This window comes from Ranitomeya variabilis, chromosome 1 (genome assembly GCF_051348905.1).
Source record: "Ranitomeya variabilis isolate aRanVar5 chromosome 1, aRanVar5.hap1, whole genome shotgun sequence".
Classification (NCBI taxonomy): Eukaryota; Metazoa; Chordata; class Amphibia; order Anura; family Dendrobatidae; genus Ranitomeya; species Ranitomeya variabilis.
Window position 1 is genome coordinate 64,895,901 of NC_135232.1, and position 22,371 is coordinate 64,918,271.

A 22,371-nucleotide genomic window follows, 5' to 3' on the forward strand; every position below is an offset into this window, starting at 1 on the left:
ACACGCAGCAGCGATCAGGGACCCTGCTGAGAATCGTACGTCGTAGCAGATCGTTTGGAACTTTCTTTCGTCGCTGGATCTCCCGCTGTCATCGCTGGATCGTTGTGTGTGACACCGATCCAGCGATGTGTTCGCTTGTAACCAGGGTAAACATCGGGTTACTAAGCGCAGGGCCGCGCTTAGTAACCCGATGTTTACCCTGGTTACCGTCGTAAAAGTAAAAAAAAACAAACCGTACATACTCACATTCCGGTGTCCTTCAGGTCCCTTGCCGTCTGCTTCCCGCACTGACTGACTCCCGGCCGTAAGGCAGTACAGAGCACAGCGGTGACGTCACCGCTGTGATCTGCTTTCACTTTACGGCGGCACTCAGTCAGAGCGGGAAGCAGACGGCAAGGGACCTGAAGGACACCGGAATGTGAGTATGTACTGTTTGTTTTTTTTTACTTTTACGCTGGTAACCAGGGTAAACATCGGGTTACTAAGCGCGGCCTTGCGCTTAGTAACCCGATGTTTACCCTGGTTACCCGGGGACATCGGCATCGTTGGTCGCTGGAGAGCGGTCTGTGTGACAGCTCTCCAGCGACCACACAACGACTTTCCAACGATCACGGCCAGGTCATATCGCTGGTCATGATCGTTGGAAAGTTGCAGAGTGTGACAGTACCCTTAGTTAACTGGCAGACCGACTAATTAGTTGTTGTTTGCTGTAAGTTGTTTGTTGTTTTCTGTAAGCACACAGAGCTGCCGGATAATGCATAACAGATCCTGTTATTTTGCAGTGACCACTACACATTGAAAGGATTTGAGATTTGCAGCTCCGTTCCATAAGTTTACATCTGGCAGCCTCCAGGGAAAAAAAACCCAGACCGAGACAACTGCTTTAAAACTTACTTAATCCATATCATCCTGAAAAATGGAAAACTGACTATTCATAAAGATTTTGCTCGGTAGCACTGTTGTAAGTGTCTACCTGGTTTTCCACACATACATCATTCGTTTCATAATTTCATCGTCGACTTATCACTAATCCCAAAATTGCACTGGCAAACAGGGCGGCCCCTGCATTAAAAGTGACAAGATCTCAGAAGTATAGATGTCCATTTTCCACAGCAGCCATACCCCAGCTGTATCATCACAATAAAGCTGTAGCGCCCCCTGCTGGAAAAAGAAAATGAGTAGTGGCCAACAAAAGATGGGAGTCGATACACAAACATCAATCATTCTCTTTGAGGTCATGATTGTTTTTTCAAAGCACCGGCTTTCACAATGCTGGAGGTTCTAGTATCTGTATTGCTGTAATGTAAGGCAGAACATCAGTTATACAATCCCATATGTATTGTACATTAATTTCCATACTTGCCTGGGTCACGTACGCTCCATCAGTGCCTCCCTTCACATTTTATTGAATTTCTCAAAAAAAAAAAAATTACCACTTGGACAATTGTTTTTCGATGCGGAATTAGATGGGAGTTTTGGACCCCTTAGTGTTAATTTTCTCAGGAAAGTTTAGTGACAACCAGTACGATGACCTGGTTACCACAGTGGGTTGTCAGTCAGCATTATTCCTAAATGGCAAATTTGTAGGAAACAGCACTGGAGTTGAAGTAATGGCAGCCAGCTCTGTTGAGCATGCCCTCAACTTTCCCATAGAAGTCAATGTGCAGCATCCTGCCTATTATTTCCTACATCCATGTGGCTGCTATTAAAGATATCTCAGGAAAAATGGCCACCCTGAAATCATGTGCAAACAATAAATACATTTAATAAAAACAATTTTAAAAAATTACTATTCTCACACAATCTTAAAAGGGTTCTCTGATGCCACTTACTTCCACATGAAGGAGGAGAGCGGCTCTGATGACTGGGTTTCGTGTGCACGATGGCCAGCGATCTGTCACTTGCAGGTATCTGCCGACGCCGTGCCATCAGGGACGCTTCCCTCCTGCGGCAGGAGTGAGCGGCACAGAAAATCCCTTTTAGTGTATCCAAACAGTGATGGAAAAGAATCTGCCATCGGGTGACGTCTGACTGTGCCACCCACCTTGATGTCACTGCTCTCTGACGGCTGCATTAACTGCTTCTCCACGGTTGTCAGCGACTCGGAGGCAAGGATGATGAGACGCTGTAAGATCTGGGGGAAAGACGCACAAGGCTTTATTGATTGTTATCGGTCATAAGCCCTAGAAAGTCAGCAAATAGGGCGAGTTACTACTTTAATGGGTTTGTAAACATTTTTACAGTTATCCCCTATCCGTAGTATAGGAAATAGCTTGCTAATCACTGGCGGTCCCACAGCAATCCTAAGAACGTGGCTCTGAAGAGCGCCGTCTGACTGGAGCAGTGGTCGATTCATTGCCTATGTGACTGCCGGAGATGGCTGAGCGCTGTACTTGGGTTTTAGCCTCTAGATGTCATAGACATTGTTACCATTCTCTGAAAGCAAGCAAAGATCTTGCAGCTGGAATGGAACAGAAATACAAAAAAAAAATTGACAATCCGTCAGAGATTTGTTCCATGCCAAGACAGATTGATTCCCCTGGTATAATATTTTTTTTTAAAAGCGTCTAAACTTTAGCTCTGGTTGCTGTACAGCAGAGACTGCAGGCGATCAGATCTGACTTACCCAACAGGCTCTTACATCAGTAAAGTTGAAAAAGGGCCTCTCACCCCAAGGGTTAGATTGCAGGTGCCCTCCACAAAAACACTACATGTCTGACGGTATCAGGCTAGACAATTTTCCTGTAGCCATTTTGGCCATTACTTTGCATCGGTGATGATGTCATGTTACTGCTTTAATACTCCAGAGCAGCATTCACTATTCTGCTGGTTATTAGTGGAAATGGTCAGCAAGTCTGCTTAGTCAGCTACTAATGGTTGATAAGGCAATAGCGAATAGAAATATGTGATAGAAATGGTCGACATCACATAATTCAAACAGCAACCTATCCTAGTTACGTATTGGGACAAGTGACAACCTGAAGAAACTCCGCTCAAGACATGGAGCATCTGTCAGAGGAGCAGCATCGTGAGCACACAACTGATCCGCCCACTCAGCTGCGGAGCATGGCTGTGACAGGAGAGAAAAAAAAACTTGTCTTGGCTCACTGAACAGTTTTTTTCTCCAGCTTCAGTCCTCCTCCATGCTCTACTGTAAACCTGTCAGACTGACTCAGCAGAATGGGTTTGCAAATTAACACGGAGCAGGACTGAAGGAGGGAATAAAACCTGCTCAGTCAATTGAGAAGTTTTGTTTTTTCCTGTCACAGCCCTGCTCTGCAGCTGAGTGAGCAGCAGGTTAGGCTACATTCACATTTGCGTTGTGCGCCGCTGCGTCGGCGACGCAACGCACAACGCAAACAAAAACGCAACAAAACGCACGCTAAAACGCTGCGTTTTGCAACGCATGCGTCCTTTTTCGCCGAAAGTTGGACGCAAAAAAAATGCAACTTGCTGCGTTCTCTGCGCCCAACGCTTGCGGCCAAAAAAACGCATGCGTCGCAAAACGCAGCACAACGCATGTCCATGCGCCCCCATGTTAAATATAGGGGCGCATGACGCATGTGGCGACGCTGCGGCGCCGAACGCTAATGTGAACGTAGACTTAGTTATGTGTGTTCACGATCCTGCTCCTCTGACAGTCGAGACATGTCTCAAGTGGCATTTCTTCACGTTGCAACCCATTTTGACATGGGACTAGGATGGGTTGCAGATTGAAATATGTTGAGGAGGCCATTTTTATCACATTCTCAGAAAACCCCTTTAAGCCCCTATTCCCGGCCAATTCCCTTACCTGAGCAGTTGGCTTTCTCTTGGTCCATACTGACATTTTCCTGTCCTTTGGAGTGGCGATGAACATTACTGGGAGTTTATCACGAGCCACTGTGAAGTCATTCTGAATCTCGGTGAGATCAGCATCTAAGAAAAGCCACAAAAAGAAAAAAGGAAAAAAAAAAAAAAAAAAAGTTATAAAAACTTTTCAACTGTCATAAAAACCTATATGACTTTTCAAAACCATTCTGAATCTACATGGAAAATAATTATACATGATACGCAGAGCCACTTTGTAAGTAAATTATATATTAATATACTCACTTATACAGCTCTATTATCTCTCTTAATTTACTGCCTGGATTATACTGATATAGCTGAATTCACATTTCTGCTGGCTGCAGAGCTGAAAATCATCCGATATAGCCAAGTGTTTGCAAAAAGCCTTCCACTATGTACTGTACAGTTATCTGGTGAAGGAACATCCATTCTATTCCAAACACAACCAGAAGAAGAGTAAATGCAGCTCTGACTTATAATACGGGGTCAGAACAGGATCCTGGAATATATTGAGAAAATGACTCCACTATTTAATGTCAGTCACATGCATTTCCAACACTGTACAAGATCTATCAGGCTTCTCATAAGCCACTATCAATTGCCAACGTGGAATTTTCAAGTTGGACCTTGCCGCAGTTGGACTCCGATGCCTGCCATGGATATTTTTCATGCACGTGATATAAACCTCCAAGATCCATTTGACTAATCACTTTCATTACAAAAAACTTTGAATAGATCAATAGTACAAGAGAATATAAGAAACATTGTAATATATCTTATTCCACACAATACTGCTTCTTTCTCCACTTATGAGCCACTTCTTCTCCGTCCACCTCCTGAACTCATCATCCTCTCTGAAAAATAGCCCAAATCTGTCTGGCTCAAGGCAAGACAAACTCCCGATACAGTGAGGTGTCAGGTTACACCTCCTATTAAGAAGCAGAATGAGAAACAGAGCAGAGGGAGACAAGACATGCCTAAATTGAATGGTTTAGCTTATCCTAGAGCTGGATTCACAGCCACAAGGCTCAGTAATGCTGAAAAACATCATCATCCTCTATGAAAAATAGCTCAAATGTGTCTTGCTCATGGAAAGACAAACTCCCAGCAAAGTGAGTTGTCAGGTTACACCTCCTATTAAGAAGCAGAATGAGAAACCAAGCAGAGGGAAACAAGATATGCCTATATTGAATGGTTTAGCTTATCCTAGAGCTGGATTCAGAGCCACAAAGCTCAGTAATGCTGACAAAATAGCTCAAATCTGTCTTGCTCATGGCAAGACAGACTCCCAGCACAGTGAGGTGTCAGGTTACACCTCCTATTAAGAAGCAGAATGAGAATACAATCAGAGGGAGACAAGTCATTCCGATATTGAATGGTTTAGCTTATCCTAGATCTGCATTCACAGCCACAAAGCTCAGTAATGATGAAAAATGTCCTCCATGCTGCTGATGCTTCTGAACATGTGTTACCAGGAATCCAGAGTGGAGTGTGTGTTGTGTATGTGAGACAGGATAACAGCTAGTCTCCCATCAGCTAGTTAAAAAAAAACAACTAAACTTATAGATAGAGCCTACCAAGGGAAAAACTGGTGAAAAAAGGCAGGACACAGATAAAGAAAAAAAAGTACAGAAATAGCGTTATTCTGTATGTATCCAAACATAATGGCTCATTCTGAAAAGTTGCCCAAGAGGACAGGTGCGCCTTAATATTCAGCAATGAACGCACAAAGGGTTAGCTCAGCTTTAGGTTAGGGATTATACAAATTCTGTGGAATTTAACACTCACCGGTCAGATCGCCATTGAGATTTACAATGAGGGGGCTGCTCTTCCAGTCATAGGAGGCCAAGAGGTTGAGGAATCGAAGGAAGCCCACCTGGGGAGAACTAAATAAGAAAAGAAGAAGAAAAATGGCATCAATCAGAGCAGTGACCCCCACTATACATTGCCCCTCTCACCCGAGTATGGCACAAGGATATTGCATGGATTTCAGACCTCAATTGGCTTTTGGGATACAGAGCACCTGATGATTGGTTGCCGCAATGATAAGAGATGACTGCACGCAAGTCTGATGGGATTTACAATAAATTTGTCACAAAAAAAAAAGTAAAAATAAAAAAAAATTAAAAAAAAAAAAAATCGGCATCAATTTACACCTGCTCAAAGCAAGTGCACAGTGCACATTAGAGCTGTGACGAGCCTACGGATGACTGTCAGGGAGGGAAAGCACTACCAACAGATAGGACTGGGTGCAAAATTTCCGACAATCTTACGACTGCATTTTCACAACCTACTTGTAATTTTAATACAACACAAAGCAGACTTTTATCTTCGCTGAGGACGATACCTTGGAGCGGTGAAGGGCATAGGATGCAGGAAGAGATAAGCCACAAGGAGATCCACACACTCCTCTGAGACGCTGTCAGCAAGGAGCTGAGCACTGAGCCAGCGTTTGGCAAGACGCGACGTGCCCCCAAAAGCCGGAAGCTGCTGGTGGAGGCTGAGGAGACAAATAATCAAATTAGGAGCCATCTTCCCTATGAGCCAAATTAGGATTATTTTTGCCATTGGGTTTCATTAAAAATGTTGCACCATTTGCTTTCTATAGCCTCTATGTTGTGCCATCTTTATTGCTTGCTGCAGAATGAGTTAAATGAGAATCCATCAGTGAACTCGCTATGACGGTCTAATACACTTTTTAAGCCCCAAAAGTCTGCATTTAAGAAACTAAAAAAAAAATGGTTTCCAAAAGTTAGGCAACCTGGTATATTCACATTGATGGATTTGTGGCGAGTTCATCTTGCTATGAATCTGATGGCAATTTTTACCATAAATCCAAGATTAAATTAAACTGTTTTACAAACTCTAAAAGGAAGAACACTTTTTCCAGTGCAACTAAAGTGGGTTTTTTTTATTTGAAGTTGCATTATAACAAAGTAATTTTTCCTAAGATCTCCGCTAGCTGTCAGAGGAAGGAAGCACTCTTGGAAAACAGCCCGCTACAGCTGACGGTTTGTAACCATTGTATTCGGTCTACAATTGGAAGCATAAATCTCAATCCTGTGCTGAAGGCTCGTTAAAATGTATCAGTAAAACAATAACTTCATTATAAAGAAACTAGAAAAGGAGATTTTTGTGTACTCACCGTAAAATCTTTTTCTCCGAGGCAATCATTGGGGGACACAGGACCATGGGTGTTATGCTGCTGCCACTAGGAGGACACTAAGTTAACACAGAAAGATTAACTCCTCCTCTGCAGTATACACCCCTTCACTGGCTACGATTTAACCAGTTCGGTAGTAAAGCAGTAGGAGCATTAAACAAAAGACAATAAACTATGTCAAAACCAAAGAAGTAACAACAAGCCAAAAAGGCTAACAGGGTGGGTGCTGTGTCCCCCAATGATTGGCTCGGAGAAAAAGATTTTACAGTGAGTACACAAAAATCTCCTTTTCTCCTACGCCTCATTGGGGGACACAGGACCATGGGACGTCCTAAAGCAGTCCCTGGGTGGGGAGCAACATAGCTGCTAATACCCCATGTACCACTGGCTTACGGCTAAGGTACCGCCGATTGCAGAATGCGCCTGCCAAGAGAGGCGTCTGCAGAAGATAGAGAATGAATGTGATAATGTTTTGTAAAAGTGTGCAAGCTGTACCATGTTGCAGCCTTGCAGACCTGTTGTGCTGACGCCTGGTGCCGAATGGCCCAAGAGCGCCCACCGACTGAGTAGAATGGGCCTTGATCTCTGCTGGGATAGGAACACCTTTGACACGATAGGATTCCTGATTAGCCGATCGAATCCATTTGGCTAGAGTAGCTTTGGAAGCGGGAGAACCCTTCCTTGGTCCCTCTGGAAGTACGAATAGGACATCCGACTTGCAGGTATCTGCCGACGCCGTGCCATCAGGGACGCTTCCCTCCTGCGGCAGGAGTGAGCGGCACAGAAAATCCCTTTTAGTGTATCCAAACAGTGATGGAAAAGAATCTGCCATCGGGTGACGTCTGACTGTGCCACCCACCTTGATGTCACTGCTCTCTGACGGCTGCATTAACTGCTTCTCCACGGTTGTCAGCGACTCGGAGGCAAGGATGATGAGACGCTGTAAGATCTGGGGGAAAGACGCACAAGGCTTTATTGATTGTTATCGGTCATAAGCCCTATAAAGTCAGCAAATAGGGCGAGTTACTACTTTAATGGGTTTGTAAACATCTTTACAGTTATCCCCTATCCGTAGTATAGGAAATAACTTGCTAATCACTGGCGGTCCCACAGCAATCCTAAGAACGTGGCTCTGAAGAGTGCCGTCTGACTGGAGCAGTGGTCGATTCATTGCCTATGTGACTGCCGGAGATGGCTGAGCGCTGTACTTGGGTTTTAGCCTCTAGATGTCATAGACATTGTTACCATTCTCTGAAAGCAAGCAAAGATCTTGCAGCTGGAATGGAACAGAAATACAAAAAAAAAAATGACAATCCGTCAGAGATTTGTTCCATGCCAAGACAGATTGATTCCCCTGGTATAATATTTTTTTTTAAAAGCGTCTAAACTTTAGCTCTGGTTGCTGTACAGCAGAGACTGCAGGCGATCAGATCTGTCCAGTGTCATTCCAAGAAAGGAGATCCGTTGAGCCGGGTTCGGAGAGGATTTTTCGAAGTTTATCTTTCAAACCAGGCGAGAAAGAGTATCCACCGTGAGATCGACGGACTCTTCGCAGGCTGGGTAAGATGGACCTTTTATTAGTAGGTCATCCAGGTACGGAAGTACCACCACTCCCCTGGAATGAAGAATGGCCATGGCAGCCGCCATGACCTTCGTGAAAACTCTGGGAGCGGTGGTGACGCTGAAAGGTAAGGCCACAAACAGGAAGTGTTCCCCGCGAAATGCGAAGCGAAGGAACTGCTGATGAGGAGGAAAAATTGGGATGTGGAGGTAAGCATCTTTGATGTCTATAGATGCCAGGAACTCTCCTTTTTCCATGGACGCGACGACAGAGCGGAGGGATTCCATTCTGAAGCGCCGAATTTTGACAAATTTGTTCAGAAGTTTTAGGTCTAGAATTGGACGCTGCGATCCGTCCTTTTTTGGGACCACGAACAGGTTCGAGTAGAACCCTTTGAACCTTTGGTCTAGGGGAACCGGAATGATGACTCCGTCCCTTTGTAGTGCCCGTATGGCCTGGAGAAAAGCTGTTGTCTTTGGTTTGGGAGGACACGACTGGAAGAAACGTGTAGGGGGGGAGGAAAATTCTATTTTGTATCCGGTAGACACCAGTTCCCTGACCCACTCGTTGGAGACGACCGAGAGCCAGGCTTGACGGAACGAAAGTAGACGACCGCCTACTTCGTTGGTGCCCTCCGGATGTTGCAAAGAGTCATTGAGTGGAGGATCTAAGGGATCTGGATCCCTTAGACCCAGATGGTCTCGGTCTGGGTTTCCAGTTACGGTTAGGTCTCTAAGAGACCTGGGGACCTCGGTCACCGCGCGAACCTCGTCCTGATGCCGAGGAGAAGGATGTAGATGACCAGTTAGTATTGTTGCAAAAAAGCCGGAATCGAGATTGTTGTTGGTACCAAAACGGCCGGGTAGGCTTTTGTTGGGGGAGAAATTTACTTTTTCCCCCGGTGGCATCCGAGATTATTTGGTCTAATTTTTCTCCAAATAAACGACCAGCCTGGTAGGGCAGAGATGTCAAAGAACGCTTGGAGGCCGAATCTGCTCGCCAATCCCTGAGCCACAGGGCTCTTCTAATGGAGATTGCATTTGCGGCTGCCTGTGCAGCGCACTTGGCCGCGTCTATTGAGGTGTTGACTACGAAGTCCCCAGCCTGGGCTATCTGGTTAGCCAGGCTGATCGCCTCTGGAGGGAGATTGCTGTCTTGGATGGTCGTGGTAAGCACCTCAGCCCAAGCGACCATAGGCTTAGCCACCCAAGAGGCAGCGAAAGATGGGAAGAGAGAGGCTCCTGTGGCCTCGAAGACGGAGCGAGCCAGGTAATCAATTTGACGGTCAGAGGGGTTCTTGACTGAGGAACCGTCTGACAGGGATAGAATAGTTTTGGAAGCGAGATGTGATACAGCAGGGTCCACTGAGGGGGACTGCAGCCAGTCCATGATTAGTTCCTGAGCAAAAGGGTATTTGGCCTCGATGGGCTTTTGACCCATGAAGCGTTTGTCTGGACGGTCCCTGTGTTTTTGTACAATCTCCTTAAACTCAGGATGAGTGACAAAAACCTTTTGGACACGTTTAGTCTTTTTAAACAACACCACGTGTTTTGGAGTAGATACGGATTCCTCGCCCACCTTCAGGGTCTTGATGACCGCTTCAATGAGAGAATCGAGTGTCTCTTGGGAGGTGGAGGAATCCTGGATGTAGGAATCGTCGGACTCATATTCAGAGTCGTTTAGGTTCTCTGGAGAAGGGGACGGGGATACTGAACTCGCAGACCCTGAAAAACCAACTCGTCCGTGGTCAGGGGATGGTACGTTTTCTGGAGCCCCGAGTCGTTAGTGACAGTACGCCCCCTGCTGGTGGACGGATCCGTACGGTCGCCCAAGTCCTCCGCGATCTGACTTGAAGGGGGACCCCGGAGGGAGTCAATTGCCTTGGCTGCTAGGGAAGCCATAGATCGTGACAAGAAAGTGGCCCACTCAGGGGGACTAGGCTCTGCAGGGTCGGCGGCATCGGCGGGAGGCTGCTGCACAGAGGCCGGGACACAATCTGCACATAACGGGGTACTGTGAGCTCGGGGCAGGGCCGTATTGCAAGTGGCACATGAAGTGAAAAACACTGTGTGCTTCTTGTTCCCCTTTTTGGTCTCCTTAGATTGAGACATAGTGTCTTTACAGAGAGAGACAGAGACAGAGCAGGGCAGTATGTGCAGGGAAGGGGTTAAGCTTTCTTGAAGCAGCTTACCCACGGTCCTGTGCCTGTGTCCCCAGGAAGGAATGTAGCAGTGGCGGTTCCGGTCAGCGTGAGCCACCTTGCAGGAAGATGTGGCAATATGGCCCCCGAGATATGCAAGGCGCCTCTCGTCCCAAACGAGAAGCGCCGATACAAAGGGCGGGGTTACGGCCGTGGGCGGATCTGCTCACTGCGGCCTAGTCCGGCTGAATAAGCCGGGGACAAAATTTCTGGGTCCTGCTCGGCAATGCGCGGCGGCGGCTGCGACGGAGCGCCGCTGACCACCGCTGACCCCCGACCAACGGCGCCTCTCCCCAGGGACCCGGACCGCACCTCTGCCGCAAAGAAGGGGCGCAGGGGGGTATGTACTCACAGTTGTGCAGGTCCTCCTGTCACTGTGAGAGTGTGCGCTCAATCCATGCACCCATGGGGGATGGAGAGGCCTCTGATATACTTCTTCTGTCCCCTCAGGGTGGGGGCTTTTTGTGCAACGCCATCAGCTGTAGGCCTTGTCTGTTGGGCCCCGGAGAGGTACATTAGAGCCAGGCTCTATGTGCTCGCCGTCTTGCAGGCGGAAGGGGGGGAGATCGGGACCAAGGAGGAAACAGTCGCCCCAGTAAAATTTGGCGTGCTCCAGACGTCGCAGGAGAGGGACGGGGAGGTATACTCGCCGTGCTCGCCTGTTGCTGGTTCGGGGGAGAGCGGACCCTATAAAAAAAGGAATCCGTCGCCCCCTTCACTCCGTTAGATAAAAAATAAAACATTTACAGAAAAATTAAAATTTAAAATAAGACACTAAGCAAGAACTGGTTGAATCGTAGCCAGTGAAGGGGTGTATACTGCAGAGGAGGAGTTAATCTTTCTGTGTTAACTTAGTGTCCTCCTAGTGGCAGCAGCATAACACCCATGGTCCTGTGTCCCCCAATGAGGCGTAGGAGAAAACTTATTTTAAACTCCTTCCTGAGAAAGTCTTATACGTGGACGTCCTCGGGAAGATACGGACGTAAGGAGCGAGTGCAAGAGCTGATCCCAGAACATAAAAGGTCAGTGTCATCATCGTTATACAGCCAACATCTGCCTCTAACATCAGTGATCAGAGCTAGCTCCATTCACTGCTGTTTAACCTCCTATATGCCGGGTCCATAAAAGGTCCGATCTATGATTTTCAAACATTGCACCTCCCTCCAAAAATACAATAAAAGGCGATCAAAACACAGTACATATCTCAACACTGTGCCAGTAAGAAAAAAAGTTACAGATCTTGGAAAATGATGGCACAAACCATAGGATAGAGATATATATATATATATATATATATATATATATATATATATATATATATATATATATATATATATATATATATATATATATATATATATATATATATATATATATATACACACACACGTATACATACATAAGGAGATTTTTGTGTACTCACCGTAAAATCTATTATCATTTTTTTACACAAAGTTTGATTTTCATTTTAAAAGAACCCTGACAAGTAATCATTGCTGCCCTAACTATATATACACCATATATATGTATACTTATATACACATGTATATATATATATGTATGTATGTATGTATGTATGTATGTATGTATGTATGTATGTATGTATGTATGTATGTATGTATATATATATATATATATATATATACACATACATACATATACACACACACACATATGTATATAACCATATATAAAGGTATAAATGTATACCGTATATACTCGAGTATAAGCCGAGATTTTCAGCCCACTTCTTTGGGCTGAAAGTCCCCCTCTCGGCTTATACTCGAGTCATACCCAGGGGTCGGCAGGGGAGGGGGAGCGGGGGCTGTCTAATAATACTCACCTACTCCTGGTGCGGTCCCCTGCAGGTCCCTGGCTTCCCGGCGCTGCAGTTTCTTCCTGTAGTGAGCGGTCACATGGCACCGCTCATTACAGTAATGAATATGCGGCTCCACCTCCCATAGGGGCGGTGCCGCATATTCATTACTGTAATGAGCGGTAACGGTGACCGCTCATTACAGGAAGAAAATGCGGCGCCGGGGAACAGACTGCAGGGACCGCGCCAGGAGCAGGTGAGCATGACGGGGGGCAGTGCGCTATAGTCACCTGCTCCTCGTTCCACCATCGGCGCCGCTGTGTCTTCCGCAGTGACGCTCAGGTCAGAGGGCGCGGTGACGCGATTAGTGCGCGCCGCCCTCTTCCTGATCGTCGGTGCAGAGGATGGTAAGACACAGCGGCGGTCAGCGGTGGAACGGGGAGCAGGTGACTATAGCAAATGCCGGGGTCCGGAGAGGTGAGTATGTGATGTTTTTATTTTTTTAATCGCAGCAACAGCATGTGGGGCAAATATCGGTATGGAGCATCTTATGTGGCCATGTGCAGCGTTATATGGGGGCAAATATCTGCATGGGGCATCTTATGTGGCCATGTGCAGCATGATATGGGGGCAAATATCTGTATGGGGTGGCCATGTGCAGCATGATATGGGGGCAAATATCTGTATGGGGCATCTGTATGTCGCCATGTGCAGCATGATATGGGGGCAAATATCTGTATGGAGCATCTTATGGGGCCATAATCCACATTTGTGCAGCATTATATGGGGCATATTTTAATACGGTAATACGGAGCACCTTATGGGGCCCATCATGAACTGTATGGAGCATTATATGGGGCTCCTGATTCAATATGGATATTCAAAAACACAAATTACTGATGTCTCAATTAATTTTACTTTTATTGGTACCTATTTTTATTTTTATTTACCGGTGGCTGCTCCATTTTCCACCCTAGGCTTACCGTATTTTTCGGACTATAAGACGCACCCCAAATTCGGGGTAAAAATTGCAGAGAAAAATATTTTTTTTTATAAGATGAGGGTCCGTCTTATTGTCCGAATTTACAGTATCTTACCTGAGGGCTGGCGCTGGCCTGGTGTCCATGGGAGGGTTGCAGCAGTGGTTACCGGCAGAGGTGCGGCGGCGGCAGAGGTGCGGGGATGAGAAGGCGCAGTGAGCGGTATGGCGTGAGCGGGGTCCCTTTCACCGGTGAGGTGATGCAGCAGCCCAGTAAGCACCAGAGCCGGGTGAATCCTGTTATCATCAGTGGTGGCAGCCATCTTCCTGAGGCCGCGCGTGCCCAGATGAAGTGCTCTGCTTCCCGGGGCTTCAGGAAAATGGCCACGGAAGGCCACGCATACGCAGATGGAGACCGCGGTGGCCATTTTCCTGAAGCCAAGATCTAAATCTGCGAACTCTGCTTCAGGAAAATGGCCACCGCGATCTCCATCTGCGCACGCGTGGCCTCCCGCGGCCATTTTCCTGAAGCCCCGGGAAGCAGAGCACGCGCGGCCTCAGGAAGATGGCCGTCGTCACCACTGATAACAGGATTCACCCGGCTCTGGTGCTTACCGGGCTGCTGCATCACCTCACTGGTGAAAGGGACCCCTCTCACTGTGTCTCCTCATCCCCGCACCTCTGCCGCCGCCACCACACCACTGAGGGTAAGCCTGCATTACGACTATTAGACGCACCCCCTATTTTCCCCCCTTTTTTGGGGGGGAAAAAGTGCGTCTTGTAGTCCGAAAAATACGGTATACTCGAGTCATTAAGTTTTCCCAGTTTTTTTGTGGCAAAATTAGGGGGGTCGGCTTATACTCAAGTATATACGGTATACATTCTTTCTTGTCATTTTTTTTTTACAGCAAAAATAATTGACAAAATAGTGGGGTTTTGCCACACTCAATCTTTTTCCCTGTTTTTCTGCACACTGAATGGTAAAACGAATGATGTCACTAAAAACAACAACGAGCCTCTCACACACACACAAAAAAAACCAAAAAACACACCACTCGTACAGCTATGCGCACACACACAAAAAAAAATCTTGGATAAACAAAATTAAAAATTGAATGCCCAAATATGAAGATTTGCCAGAGAGAGAAGGGATGCAGACAGCAAAAAAGCAACGTATTTATAGAAAAACGCTGTGTAGGCAGCAGTGTACGTGAACCTGCCCCAGTGTGTGTGGTGCCTGGACGGGTCCCCCGCACTCACCCATGTAGGGTGCTTGTCAGATGCGGCAGGTGAGTGGTTTCCAGCTCAAGTTGAAGGGATTCCTCTGTGTCGCGCGACTTCACCATTCCCTCTGGAGTAACAAACTCCTTCATGAACTGCGGCTCCCTGTGATACGCCACCTGAAGGCGAAAAACGTAGCCATCCTGGAAAAAAAATAAAAAAGGTCACAAATTAAACCATATTAAAAACAGGCACAAACAGCGAGAAAGAAAGGGGGATGGGGAGAATCAAGAATGACAGGACGGACCTTGTAGACGTCAGTGTACGTGGCGGTAGGCTTGCACAGTAATTTATGCTGGCTTTTTAAAAGTTCTGCCAGCCGGATCTGGAAGGCGGCCTTCACACGCTTTATGGCCTCTTTATCTTGAGGCCATTTCCCACTTCCTTCCATGTGACAAATCACTGCAGGAAAAAAAAAAAAAAAAAGTGAAAAAATGCTGATATCGAATATTAACCCCTTAAGCCCCGAGGGTGGTTTGCACGTTAATGACCGGGCCAATTTTTACAATTCTGACCACTGTCCCTTTATGAGGCTATAACTCTGGAACGCTTTGCCGGATCTTGGCGATTCTGACATTGTTTTCTCGTGACATACTGTACTTCATGTTAGTGGTAAAATTTATTCGATATAACTTGCGTTTATTTGTGAAAAAAACAGAAATTTGGCGAAAATTTTGAAAATTTCGCAATTTTCCAACTTTGAATTTTTATGCCCTTAAATCACAGACATATGTCACGCAAAATACTTAATAAGTAACATTTCCCACATGTCTACTTTACATCAGCACAATTTTGGAACCAAATTTTTTTTTTGTTAGGGAGTTATAAGGGTTAAAAGTTGACCAGCAATTTCTCATTTTTACAACACCATTTTTTTTTAGGGACCACATCTCATTTGAAGTCATTTTGACGGGTCTATATGATAGAAAATACCCAAGTGTGACACCATTCTAAAAACTGCACCCCTCAAGGTGCTCAAAACCACATTCAAGAAGTTTATTAACCCTTCAGGTGTTTCACAGGAATTTTTGGAATGTTTAAATAAAAATGAATTTTTAACTTTTTTTCACACAAAATTTATTTCAGCTCCAATTTGTCTTATTTTACCAAGGGTAACAGGAGAAAATGGACCCCAAAAGCTGTTGTACAATTTGTCCTGAGTACACTGATACCCCATATGTGGGGGTAAACCACTGTTTGGGCGCATGGCAGAGCTCGGAAGGAAAGGAGCGCCATTTGACTTTTCAATGCAAAATTGACTGGAATTGAGATGGGACGCCATGTTGCGTTTGGAGAGCCCCTGATGTGCCTAAACATTGAAACCCCCCACAAGTGACACCATTTTGGAAAGTAGACCCCCTAAGGAACTTAGATGTGTGGTGAGCACTTTGACCCACCAAGTGCTTCACAGAAGTTTATAATGCAGAGCCGTAAAAATTAAAAATCATATTTTTTCACAAAAATGATCTTTTCGCCCCCAATTTTTTATTTTCCCAAGGGTAAGAGAAGAAATTGGACCCCAAAAAATGTTGTGCAATTTGTCCTGAGTACGCTGATACCCCATATGTGGGTGTAAACCATTGTTTGGGCGCATGGCAGAGCTTGGAAGGGAAGGAGCGCCATTTGACTTTTCAATGCAAAATTGACTGGAATTGAGATGGGACGCCATGTTGCGTTTGGAGAGCCCCTGATGTGCCTAAACATTGAAACCCCCCACAAATGACACCATTTTGGAAAGTAGACCCCCTAAGGAACTTATCTAGATGTGGTTTGAGAGCTTTGAACCCCCAAGTGTTTCACTACAGATTATAACGCAGAGCCGTGAAAATAATTATTTTTTTTTCACAAAAATGATTTTTTAGCCCCCAGCTTTGTATTTTTACAAGGGTAATAGAATAAATTGGACCCCAAAATTTGTTGTCCAATTTGTCCTGAGTACGCTGATACCCCATATGTGGGGGGGAACCACTGTTTGGGCGCATGACAGAGCTCGGAAGGGAAGGAGCGCCATTTGGAATGCAGACTTAAATGGATTGGTCAGCAGCTGTCACGTTGCATTTGCAGAGCCCCTGATGTACCCAAACAGTACAAACCCCCCCACAAGTGACCCCATATTGGAAACTAGACCTCCCAAGGAACTTATCTAGATGTGTTGTGAGAACTTTGAACCCCCAAGTGTTTCACTACAGTTTATAACGCAGAGCCGTGAAAATAAAAATTCTTTTTTTTTCCCACAAAAATGATTTTTAGCCCCCCAAATTTTTATTTTCCCCAAGGATAACAAGAGAACTTGGACCCCAGAAGTTGTTGTTCAATTTGTCCCGAGTACGCTGATAACCCATATGTTGGGGTAAACCCCTTTTTGGGCGCACGGGAGAGCTCGGAAGGGAAGGAGCACTGTTTTACTTTTTCAACGCAGAATTGGCTGGAATTGAGATTGGACGCCATGTCGCGTTTGGAGAGCCCCTGATGTGCCTGAACAGTGGAAACTCCCCAATTCTACCTGAAACCCTAACCCAAACACACCCCTAACCCTAATCCCTACGGTAACCCTAACCACACCCCTAGCCCTGACACACCCATAATTCTAATCCCAACCCTAATCCAAACCGTAAATGTAATCCAAACCCTAACCCTAACTTTAGCCCCAACCCTAACTTTAGCCCCAACCCTAACCCTAACTTTACCTCCAACTCTAGCCCTAACCCTAACCCTAGCCCTAACCCTAACTTTAGCCCCAACCCTAACCCTAGCCCTAACGCTAGCCCTAACCCTAACCCTAGCCCTAATGGGGAAAATGGAAATAAATACATTTTTTTAATTTTATTATTTTTCCCTAACTAAGGGGGTGATGAAGGGGGGTTTGATTTACTTTTATAGCGTTTTTTATATCGGATTTTTATGATTGGCAGCTGTCACACACTAAAAGACGCTTTTTATAGCAAAAAAGTTTTTGCGTCTCCACATTTTGAGACCTATAATTTTTCCACATTTTGCTCCACAGAGTCATGTGAGGTCTTGTTTTTTGCGGGACGAGTTGACGTTTTTATTGGTAACATTTTCGGACACGTGACAGTTTTTGATCACTTTTTATTCCGATTTTTGTGAGGCAGAATGACCAAAAACCTGCTATTCATGAATTTCTTTTGGGAGAGGCGTTTATACCGTTCCACGTTTGGTAAAATTGATAAAGCAGTTTTATTCTTCGGGTCAGTACGATTACAGTGATACCTCATTTATATCATTTTTTTATGTTTTGGCGCTTTTATACGATAAAAACTATTTTATAGAAAAAATAATTATTTTGGTATCGCTTTATTCTCAGGACTATAACTTTTTTATTTTTTTGCTGATGATGCTGTATGGCGGCTTGTTTTTTGCGGGACAAGATGACGTTTTCAGCGGTACCATGATTATTTATATCCGTCTTTTTGATCGCGTGTTATTCCACTTTTTGTTCGGCGGTATGGTAATAAAGCGTTTTTTGCCTCGTTTTTTTTTTTTTTTCTTATGGTGTTTACTGAAGGGGTTAACTAGTGGGGCAGTTTTATAGGTTGGGTCGTTACGGACGCGGCGATACTAAATATGTGTACTTTTATTGTTTTGTTTTTTTTATTTAGATAAAGAAATGTATTTATGGGAATAATATTTTTTTTTATTATTATTATTTATTTAGGAATTTATTTATTTTTTACACATGTGGAAATTTTTTTTTTTTACTTTTTTACTTTGTCCCAGGGGGGGACATCACAGATCGATGATCTGAGAGTGTGCACAGCACTCTGTCAGATCACCGATCTCACTTACATCGGTGCAGGCTTACCAGCGTCTGCTCTGAGCAGGCGCTCGGTAAGCCACCTTTCTCCCTGCAGGACCCGGATGCCGCGACCATCTTGGATCCGGGACCTGCAGCGAGGAAGGAGGTAGGAGACCCTCGCAGTAACGCGATCACATCGCGTTGCTCCGGGGGTCTCAGGGAAGCCCGCAGGGAGCCCCCTCTCTGCGCGATGCTTCCCTATACCGCCGGTACACTGCGATCATGTTTGATCGCGGTGTGCCGGGGGTTAATGTGCCGGGGGTGGTCCGTGACCGCTCCTGGCACATAGTGCCGGATGTCAGCTGCGATAGGCAGCCGACACCCGGCCGCGATCGGCCGCCCTCCCCCCGTGAGCGCGGCCGATCGTGTATGACGTACTATCCCGTCACTGGGAATTAAGTCCCAGGTCACCTTGACGGGATAGTACGTCATATGGGATTAAGGGGTTAATGTACCATCTGACGCGACTGACTAAACGTTTCTGCCCTTTCAGTAACTATCTCATTTTATGAATAATGTAAAAAATGGACAATCAGAAAATCATCTTACTTAACCCCTTCATGACCGTGGGATTTTCCGTTGTTCCGTGTTCGTTTTTCGCTCCCCTCCTTCCCAAAGCTATAACTTTTTTATTTTTCCATCAATATGGCCATGTAAGAGCGGGACGAGTTGTACTTTTGAACGACATCATTGGTTTTAGCATGTCGTGTACTACAAAACGGGAAAAAAATTCCAAGTGCGGCGAAATTGCAAAAAAAGTGCAATCCCACACTTGTTTTTTGTTTGGCTTTTTTGCTAGGTTCACTAAATGCTAAAACTGACCTGCCATTATGATTCTCCAGGTCATTACGAGTTCATAGACACCTAACATGTCTAGGTTATTTTTTATCTAAGTGGTTTAAGAAAATTCCAAACTTTGCTAAAAAAAAATAAAAAATTACGCCATTTTCCGATACCCGTAGTGTCTCCATTTTTCATGATCTTGGGTCGGTTGAGGGCTTATTTTATGCGTGCTCAGCTGGCACGCTGATACCATTTTGGTGCAGATACGTTCTTTTGATCGCCCGTTATTGCATTTTAATGCCATGTCGCGGCGACCAAAAAAAGGTAATTCTGCTGTTTAGCGATCAGGTTAACGCTTTTTTTTATTGATAGATCGGGCGATTCTGAACACGGCGATACCAAATATGTGTAGGTTTGATTTTTTTTTTTTATTGATTTATTTTGAATGGGGCGAAAGGGGGGTGATATAAACTTTTATATATTTTTTTTTTTTTTCACATTTTTTTTTTTCTTTTGCCATGCTTCAATAGCCTCCATGGGAGGCTAGAATCTGGCACAATGTGATCGGCTCAGCTACATAGTAGCGATCATCAGATCGCTGCTATGCAGCAGAAATGCAGGTGTGCTGTGAGCGCCGACCACAGGGTGGCGCTCACAGCAGGCCGGCATCAGTAACCATATAGGTCTCAAGCACCTCTATGGTTACGATTCTGACGCATCGCCGACCTCCGATCATGTGACGGGGGTCGGCGATGCGCTCATTTCCGGCCGCCCGGCCGGAAGCGCCGGTTAAATGCCGCTGTCAGCGTTTGACAGCGGCATTTAACTAGTTAATAGCGGCGGGTGAATCGCGATTTCACCCGCCGCTATTGCGGGCACATGTCAGCTGTTCAAAACAGCTGACATGTCCCGGCTTTGATGCGGGCTCACCGTCGGAGCCCTGCATCAAAGCGGGGGTTCTGACCTTGAATGTACTATCCCGTCCAAGGTCAGAAAGGGGTTAAAAATGATCTTGTATCCAGAATGGATGGAAGCAGTCGATTAGTGGCCACTGATTGGCTGCAGGGTTCATGTAACATAACATCACCAGCGGTGGAACCGAGTATAGGCTGTTATTTTACATGGCAGAATATAACCGAGAAGGTGTTGTACAAGTAGTGGACACCTCTTTAAAGTTCATTTTAATCAATAGATCTTGGACTAATAATTTCCACAATTGGATGTGTTTAAATAAAATGTTCCTGTGCCGAGATAATCTTATAAATGTGCCCCTTATGTGTACTGTGTAATGGCCGTGTCTGACCGTACAGGGACATGGTCTGATCATACATCATCTCCTGGCAGGGGAGGAATCATAACTGAGTAGTGAGATGACACAACGTGGGCTCACAGCCCTTTCTTTCAGTTAGGCAACACATTTCCCTGCCTATTTGTTTCATCACAGGAGCAAGTGTTTCTGCTGTGCCACCAGCCCTGTGAACTTATCATAAGCCAAGCCAGTGACGTATGAGTCCCTGCAGTCCCGTCACTCTTATGTCACTGACTGGCTCTCTGGTGCCTGGCAAGTCAGGACGAGTAGTGGATTGTACAGCAGACGGCTCACCTTTCATAGGAGATATATAGGCTGGACAAGGCTTATCCAGGGAAGGGATGAGAAACTTCTTGTCGGCAGAGGTTTTATAATAACTCCACTCTGGGTTCACTGGGACAGGAGGGAACACCTAGAAGAAATAACCTATAAGTAAATGCTCCATGTGAATCACCACAAACAATATACGGTTCTCCTTTCGTGGGTATAAGCTGCTGCCACAAGGATGCGAACCTGAAGAATAAAGCGTTGCCTCCTCATACACAGGCTGTGCCCCTCCGGTAAGCTGAGTGCCCTAATTTATGCCAGATTCTGCATTCTAATAATTATTTTATTTACTGTTATTCCCTTACTTTTTGATAGTTAGGAAAAAAGCAAAACTTTATCCATCGATCCCCAAAGAAAGGCGAAGAGCGGTAACCCCCGCACAACGATGGTGCTGATAGAAGGCAAGCAGGACAAAGCACTGGGGAGGGTCTGTCAGCCAGCAGCCGATGGGGCGCTAGGGTCCAGCCTGCCCCGAACCTCTGTTGCCTCTCACCAGACAGAAGAACAGTGAGGCAGACGTCCTGCTGGAACCAAAGTCCTTCACTAGGGAACTGCCAGGAAGAGGGTGAGAGGTGCACAGAGTAGGGAGGAACGCCTCTGGGAAGACCTGGGGCCACGTTGGGGAAAGAGCAAGAGTGCCTAGACTTATATAAAGACAGTATCAAAGTTTTAGAATGGGAAAGGGCCTTCACCCAGATGTCACTGAGATATGGTATAGCCACAGTTACTCTGGCCCGTAAGCCTACCAGGACCATGGGAAGAACCAGCACGACTATCTGAGGAGAAGTCAACCTGCCAAAGGGAAGTCTGAGGAAGAACTGGTGGGCCGGATGGTGGGATTTGTAGGTCACAATTCCACTGTGAAAAGAAATCTTGATCACTGACCGCAAAAGTCAGACACTGGCACCTAGACAGCCTCATCGGGGACCATGGCAGGACTGGGGATAAGACGCCTGAGCAAGTCTCTGAGATAAAGGGACAATTAATCTTTGGAAGAAGACGGCAGTACACAGTGCGAATGGACCGAAAAAAAAGAGTTCTTGATGAACAGATCAAAAGAATAAGCCTAAGGGTGCAGAAATAAACTACACATGTAGGCCACAACAGAATTTGTGTCAAGCCCATGAAAAGTCCCAAATATGAAGGACTAGATCCTCCGGCGAAGGCAGATCCCGTACAGAAGTGGGAGAGAACGTGACCGTGACTTCACGATGGTTTTCCTTTTTATGATATAATAAGCTGACGGAAATCAGGCGATCCACGATGACAGCCATCCTGGATCTCTGCTCAGCATCAGGTTCAGG

General features: G+C 45.7%; 1 protein-coding gene across 1 annotated transcript in view; it reads right to left on the reverse strand.

Moving 5' to 3' along the window:
- The window catches only part of NOL6 (nucleolar protein 6), a 59,262-nt gene that overhangs the window by 24,942 nt on the left and 11,949 nt on the right, over positions 1-22,371 (reverse strand). Inside the window, exons 17-23 of the mRNA XM_077284261.1 lie at positions 21,035-21,152; positions 15,079-15,233; positions 14,811-14,974; positions 6,179-6,331; positions 5,620-5,717; positions 3,794-3,918; positions 2,045-2,134 (exon numbers count right to left, since the gene is read on the reverse strand). Coding sequence (XP_077140376.1) covers positions 2,045-2,134; positions 3,794-3,918; positions 5,620-5,717; positions 6,179-6,331; positions 14,811-14,974; positions 15,079-15,233; positions 21,035-21,152 — 903 coding nt within the window. The remainder of the gene's footprint in view (positions 1-2,044; positions 2,135-3,793; positions 3,919-5,619; positions 5,718-6,178; positions 6,332-14,810; positions 14,975-15,078; positions 15,234-21,034; positions 21,153-22,371) is intronic.